Source organism: Otolemur garnettii, unplaced genomic scaffold (genome assembly GCF_000181295.1).
Source record: "Otolemur garnettii isolate 467f Iridium unplaced genomic scaffold, OtoGar3 scaffold00275, whole genome shotgun sequence".
In the NCBI taxonomy this organism is placed as follows: Eukaryota; Metazoa; Chordata; class Mammalia; order Primates; family Galagidae; genus Otolemur; species Otolemur garnettii.
The window spans coordinates 590,953-598,269 of NW_003852670.1; the positions used below are offsets into that span (position 1 = coordinate 590,953).

General features: G+C 43.1%; 1 protein-coding gene across 1 annotated transcript in view; it reads right to left on the reverse strand.

Moving 5' to 3' along the window:
* Nucleotides 1–7,317, reverse strand: part of GLUD1 (glutamate dehydrogenase 1) — a 48,203-nt gene extending 40,886 nt beyond the window's left edge. The window contains exon 1 of the mRNA XM_003803019.3: nucleotides 6,746–7,317. Coding sequence (XP_003803067.1) covers nucleotides 6,746–7,190 — 445 coding nt within the window. The 5' untranslated portion in view covers nucleotides 7,191–7,317. The remainder of the gene's footprint in view (nucleotides 1–6,745) is intronic.

The window sequence follows — 7,317 nt, forward strand, 5'->3', positions numbered from 1 at the left end:
CCAGAAAGTTCAAGCTCAGCTTTTATTTCTTGTACTTAAAATTTAAAGACAATAAATTTTATTGGATTTTAATATACTGTACTGGTGCTTACCTTCCAAATAGAGGCAGCACTTTGCATATTGATTGGGTGAGCAGTAGTTGTCTTCCTGCATATGGGGTTCTACTGCCAAAGCAAACTAGCAAAACGGATTCAACTACACAATGGAAAGGAAGATTGAATGACAATTTTTTTTTTTTTTGAGACAGAGCCTCAAGCTATCCCCTGGGTAGAGTGCCATGGCTTCACTGCTCACAGCAACCTCCAACTCTTGGGTTCAAGCAAGTCTCCTGCCTCAGCCTCCCAAGTAGCTGGGACCACAGGTGCCCGCCACAATGCCTGGCTATTTTTTGGTAGCAGCCATTATTGTTGTTTGGCAGGCCCGGGCTGGATTTGAACCTGCCACCTTGGGTGTATGTGGCTGGCACCTTAGCCACTTGAGCCATAGGCGCTGAGCCAGAATAATTTGATGTACAGATCTTCACTACTATCATGGCTCTTCATTCTGTAGTATAGCTGATAGGGAAAAAGAGGCATTTGGCTTACATGAAACAAAAAAGGCCTGAAACACCATTCCATATTTAACTAAAATGTATCAAAATCAACAACCTCAGGGCTGAGAGCTTTAAATCTAAACTGAACTTTCAGAAAGGTTAAATCCTAAGTTAAATTTACCTACAAAGGCTATATTTTTATCTTCTGGCAGCATATGCAGAACATAACCCTTAAAAATTTTTATGAAGTATGAGTTTATTTATTTATTTATTTTTGGCTGGGGCTGGATTTGAACCTGCCACCTCTAGCATATGAGGCTGGCGCCCTACCCTTTTGAGCCACAGGCACTGCCCGCAGTATGAGTATATTAAAAGTTACACAGATTTTGAGGACTTTCCATTCAGAATAGCAGAAATAAGTCAGGAATTTTTTTTCTGGTGAAGGCAGAGAATGTTTCATTCACTTTAAAATATGTCAAGCAGGACATGGTAGATCACACCTATAATCCCAGCACTCTGGGAGGCCTCCAATTTATTTATATTATTTAAAAAATGTTGTAGTGGGCTGGCAAGGTGGTTTACACCCATAATCCTAGCATTCTGGAGGCCAAGGCAGGAGGATGGCTTAAGCTCAAGAGTTTCAGACCATACTGAGCAAGAATGAAATACTCTCTTTACTAAAAATAGAAAAGTTAACCAGGCGTCATGGTGTGTGCCAATAGTCCCAGCTACTTAGAAGGCTGATGTAGGATAGATCACTTGAGCCTAGGAGTTTGAGATTGCTGTGAACTATGAGGAAGCCACTACACACTACCCTGGGTGACAAAGTGATACTCCATCTCAAAACAAAAACAACAGTAATAAAAATCCCCCAAACAGTATTAGTAACTTTGATAGTATTCCCATTCACCAGAAAATGACATCTCAGTCACCAGAAAGTGACAGATAGTATTCCCATTCACCAGAAAGTGACATCTCAGAGGCTGAGGGGGCCTTTCACATAGTGTTGATTCCAAATCTTTCCTTGTATCACCAAAAGACAACAACAAAGACCATCTACCTCCTACATCTACCTCCTACTGTTATTTTTTGGTCTAAAAATAAGTTATTGGGTTAACAAAGGGGAAACTTTTTTGGTATGAATGTTTGTAATTAAAGATTTAGGGTCGGCTTGGCGCCTGTGGCTCAAGCGGCTAAGGCGCCAACCACATACACCTAAGGTGGCGGGTTCGAATCCCCAGCCCGGGCCCGCCAAACAACAATAATGGCTGCAACCAAAAAATGGCCAGGCGTTGTGGCGGGCGCCTGTAGTCCCAGCTGCTTGGGAGGCTGAGGCAGGAGACTCGCTTGAGCCCAGGAGTTGGAGGTTGCTGTGAGCATGATGCCATGGCACTCTACCCAGGGGGATAGCTTGAGGCTCCGTCTCAAAAAAAAAAAAAAAAAAAAAAAAAAAAGATTTAGGGTCAATGCATGAAAGAATTCCACTTACAGCCTATCCATTATATTTAAATGATAATTTTGGAAAATTCTAAGACAGGGCTGGCCGTGGTGGCTCATACCTGTAATCCTAGCACGCTGGGAGGCTAAGGCTGGTGGATTGCCTGAGCTCAGTAGTTTGAGAGTGGCCTGAGCCAAAGCAATACCTCGTCTCTAAAAAATAGCTGGGGGTTGTGGCAGGCACAACTCCCAGCTGCTTGGGAGGCTGAGGCAGGAGAGTTGCTTAAGCCCAAGAGTGTGAGGTTGCTGTGAGCTGTTGATACCACAAGAAAGTTAGAATTCTGTCTCTAAAAAAAAGAAAAGAATAAGAAAATTCCAAGACAGAATCAGTGATAGTGAATTCTGATTTAATAGTTTTAATATCAAGACAACTGAGAGTCCAGTATAGTGGTGGCTCACCCATAATCCTGGCATAGGAGTGGGGGGGTTGAGAGACAAAGATCACTTGAGGCCAGGAATTTGAGATCAGCCTGACCAAAAATAGAGACCCTGTCTCTACTAAAAAGAAAAAAAATTAGTCAGGTGTCATGGTGGGTGCCTATAATCACAGCTACTAAAGAATTTGAGGCAGGAAGATTGCTTGAGCCCAGGAGCATGAGGTTGCAGTGAGGTGATGATAAAACTGCACTCTAGACAGAACAACTTTGTCTCAAAAAAAAAAAAAAAAAGGCAATTGGGTGGAGGCAGGCTGGAAGAGAAAGTAAAGTAAATTGACTTCTCTATCAATGGATTGCTATTATCAATCTGTACCTTCCCCCTCAAACTGACTTTTAAAACTTCCTTCTAGTTGTGTGCTCCTAGGCCGCTCTCTAGCCAGTGACCTATGCATTGCTCTCTCAGGTGTCCCCAGGTCTAATCCATCTCTTCAGGTGCAAGAGATCTTACCCTTAGATGTAACTGCCACTAACCTGCAGATTTTTGTAAAAACCCTGGAAGATATCACTGTCAAGGTTGAACTCTCCGATACAACCGAAAATGTGAAAACAAAGATCCTGGATAAGAAAGGAATTTGTCCTGATGAACAAAGACTCATTTTTGCTGGCAAGCAACTGGAAGATGGACATACTTTTCCTGACTACAACATTCAAGAAGGAGTCTACTCTTCATTTTGTGTTAAGACTTTGTGATCAGGGGTGGTGGCTCACGCCTGTTAGCACTCTGGGAAGTGGAAGCAGGTGGATTGCTTGAGCTCAGGAGTTCAAGACCAGCCTGGACAACAGTGAGATCCCCATTCTCTATTAAAAATAGAAAACTGGCCAGGTGTGGTAGCCCATGTCTGTAATCCCAGCTATTCAGGAGGCTGAGGCAAGAGGATTGCTCAAGTCTAGAGTTTGAGGTTGCTGTAAACCATGATACCATGGCACTCTACCAAGGGTAACAGAGTGAGACTGTTTTAAAAAAAAAAGACTTCATAGTGGTACTAAGAAAAGGAAGAAGTCTTATACTATTCCCAAGAAGAAGCAAGCATAAGAGAAAGATTGAACCGGCTGTCCTGAAATACTATAAGGTGGATGAGAATGGCAAAATTAGTCACCTTTGTTTAGAGTATCCCTCAGATGAATATGGTGCTAGAGTTTTTATGGCCAGCCACTTTGATAGACATTCTTATGGCAAACGTGTCTAACTTACTACTTTAATTAACCAGAAGACAGGTAATTAATTACATGTGAGTTCATAAAAGAAATGACTAAAACAACACACCCCAACCTTACTTCCTTCTAAAAAGGTAGACTGGTCTCAGGCAGAACCATGGCCAATAAAATACAGGGAATTTATTCAGAGAAAGTTAATAGGAACAATCTCTGATAATATTTTTCAACACGCCAGAACCTTTGAACAAGTCTTCTCAAATAAGTCACTTATTCAGACAATCCTCCCTTTTGCTAGAAATAGGCCTTACTTAAACTTTCCTTCTAACTCTATATCATGTGCTTACAAATCCTTAACAAAGGCAAGTCTAATGGCACCGGTTAAATATGGTAATCAGGAAGAGAGCACAAAAACAATATGTCTTATTAAATATTTACTCAGAATAAAGTACATCATATCAGCTACCCACAAGTCTTAAAACCACCTGTTTCCCTTACAGAGATTATAACAAGATAGTTTCTTTGCTTCAACCTTGAGAATTTTAGTTTAGAAAATTCAGGTGATAGAGTTGCCTTTGTGGAAAGACTAGAACATAGAAAGCTAAGGGTGGGGAAAAGGATGGAGATAGGCAGAAGTGTTTTTTTTTTTTTTTTTTGCAAAGAAAACAAAGGCAACAGTTTAGTAGGGCAGTGGGAGAGGAGTATTACTAAAACATATTAAAGAGGTTAAGACTTCAGAAGTTCATAGAGGTTATCCAAGTCATACTTTATCTCAATCACCTAATATAGTCTGTATTTCCAAGACCAGAGTGGGACCAAGAAGGCTAACAATTTTCTTATAAATTAAAAAAGCTTTAAATGTTTAAGTGGAGGAAAAAAGCCATTAAGTTCATTTTAGAATGCACATTCTTTGTAATCAGCTACGGGTGATAAATGAGTAGGAAAATCTTGGGTTGTCTTGCAAAGAAAGCATGAAAATCTGCAGTATCCAAATTCTGATCATCTATTTAAAATGTATACTGCTTTTTATCTTAAGAATAGTTTTAAAGGCTTTCACAGCTATATAATCCTTCCTAATCCATAAAGCCTTTCAAATTCCTAAAGATAATAAAAAACATCACTTTACAGAGGCCAATTTTCTTTCTTGTTTACTTATCATCTTACAGTGCTTGCTACTGTTTTACTAGTTACAAATCAGTTCTTCTGTTATATGCAGGGAGTTAATACTGGTTTCAGTAGCATGCCTTCCAGTGAATGGGATAAATAGAACAGAGTATTGTATCTTACAGTCTAGTACCAGCAAGTGCTACAATAACAGTGTTTTGGTATGGCTGATGCAATTTGTTGCTAGGATCAATATTTTGGCATTAAAACTGCTGTGGCAACGAGAGAGAAAAAGACTGACAAACTATGGTAAACTCGAGTTAGCTCTACTGAGTTTGAGGAGCTATGACTTACAAAGACAAGAGAATCTGAACAACAGAAGAACATAAAGAACTTTAAAGAGACCAAATCAGATCTTGCAGAAAACCAAATAGATTGGTTAATTTAAGTGTCTCTGAAGGTACTGGCAAAATAAGACAGTAAAATAAACTTGATATCCATTTTAAGGTGAAAAGGCGATTTCATGTTTGCTATTTATCACCTCTGCCTCCAATATCCTTGATTGCTTTTCTTGGGATCTGAACTTGTATTCCCTGTTTTGGACAATAAGGGAGTCGTAGGAAGAGGAAGGCAAAGCAGGAGATTGACAGTGTGTACATTTTATACGATTTTGGAGCGGGAAGGGAAATTAGAGGTCAAAGTGGTTCAAACATTGGTTTTAGCAGAGGAAACCAGAGAGCAAGAAGATAATTAAGCTCCAAAGGTAACCCCTAAAAGTGGGTGGGGTCAATGCAAATTTAGTAAATCATTAAACTGCAGGAAGCAACCTTTGTTCCCCTGCTGGGAACACCAGCATAACTCAAGTTTTTCTGGTGGAGAGAGGGTTTCTAAAAATTATCCTCTGCATTCACCTGGCATAATAGAGAGGCTTGGACTGGGTTTAGGGAAACAAAAGATCTAGCCCAACATCCTCAGCGCTTATTCCAGCAAGACTCCTCACCTCCCGAATCCTTTATTCTACATTTTTCTTTCTTAACAGTAGAAAAAAGTGGTTTTGTCCTTTCTATTTTAGGCTGCTTTTAAGTACTTTTAAAGGGGTATTGTGAGATGTACTGGAGTAAAAATTAAAAGCTTTTCTTTGCTTGAAGAAAGCAATCTGACCACAGAAGCCAAATTTACACACATTCAAAAACTTAAACTATCAGATAACTCGGTGACTACCAAATTTTATCTGATTCAACTCCTTTCTTCAAGTACTTCATCCTTCCCTAAGCTCAAATCTGGTGCTAGCCAGGACCAGTACACACCCCCAGGGCTATTTCATTCCATTGGCTGGCAGGCCCTTCTGCCGCCTACACCCTTTGGATTCACTGTCAGGACGCCCGGTGTTTTTCAGAGATGTAACACTGCTCGTGAGTTGTTCTTTTTTTTTTTTTTGCATAAACCAGTATGGAAACATAATTTAAAAGATTAACGTGTAATTAGTAAATTCCTCTGGTTAATAAAACTGCCTAGATTTCAAGCCTAGAAGGTAAGTTATTTTCTCTATTTCTATATCATCTGTCACTGTCATAACTAACAGGAGTGGAAAAAAAACAGAAAATAGTTTATTTCATAGTTTGTATTCGGGGGAAAAATCACAGGAGCTCACGAAAACTCGCTAGGTAAAATCAGATGGGTGGGTCATTACCTTTCCTAGAAGTGCATTTTGGCAGGACACAGACAATGGGACCAAAAGGAGACCTACTGTATAGTGTCTACTCTGCATACAACATCAACATATGCAGACAGCCGAAGTATAACGCTCGCGGGGGAAGTAGGCAGGCCAACTACAGGAGGAAAAAAAAAATCACTGTCCACACAGCCTGCCACACCCGAGGCGGGGTAACCCGGCGGGAAGCGTGGGAGGGGGACACCGCCAGCTGGAGCTGGGCCGGGCTCGCGCAGCGGCCCAGCACAGGAGGCAGAGGGGCAGGGCCTCGGGACAGCGCGGGCAGGACGCGGCCGGCCGGCCGGCGCTCACCTCCCTTGCACGGCGTGCGGTGCTGGCTGTGCTGGGCCCGGTAGCCCTCGATGACCTCCCAGGAGCCGTCGTCTCTCCGGATAGGGAAGGAGAGGCTCAGCACATGGTTACAAGGCTTGATGATCCGCAGGATGCCGCGCACCCGGTTCCGTTTCTGCTCCTCGCTCTCTCGGGTCTTCAGATCCTCCACCAGCTTGTCCTCCACGATGCTGGCGCCGCGGTCAAAGAAGCCCTCCACCATCTTGAAGAAGTTAGGGTCGTCCTCGCGGTCGGCCACTGCCTCGCTGTAGTGGCGTCGGGCAGCCGGCGCGAGCCCAGGCTGTGGGGCAGCGGCGGGTTGCCCGCGGGCCCGGCCCAACAGCGGGGCTGAGTCGGCGGCCGCCAAGCCCAGGGCGGCCGGCCCGGTCCGGGACAGCAGCAGCGCTTCGCCCAGGTAGCGGTACATGGCGGCGAGTGGAGGCGAGGTGAATGCGGGCCGCAGAAGAGGAAAGCTCGGAGTCCCCGCGAAGGAGGGAGGAAGAGCCCGGCGCGGGCTGCCCTTTTAAGCCGCAGCTTCCTGCCCGCCTGGCTGT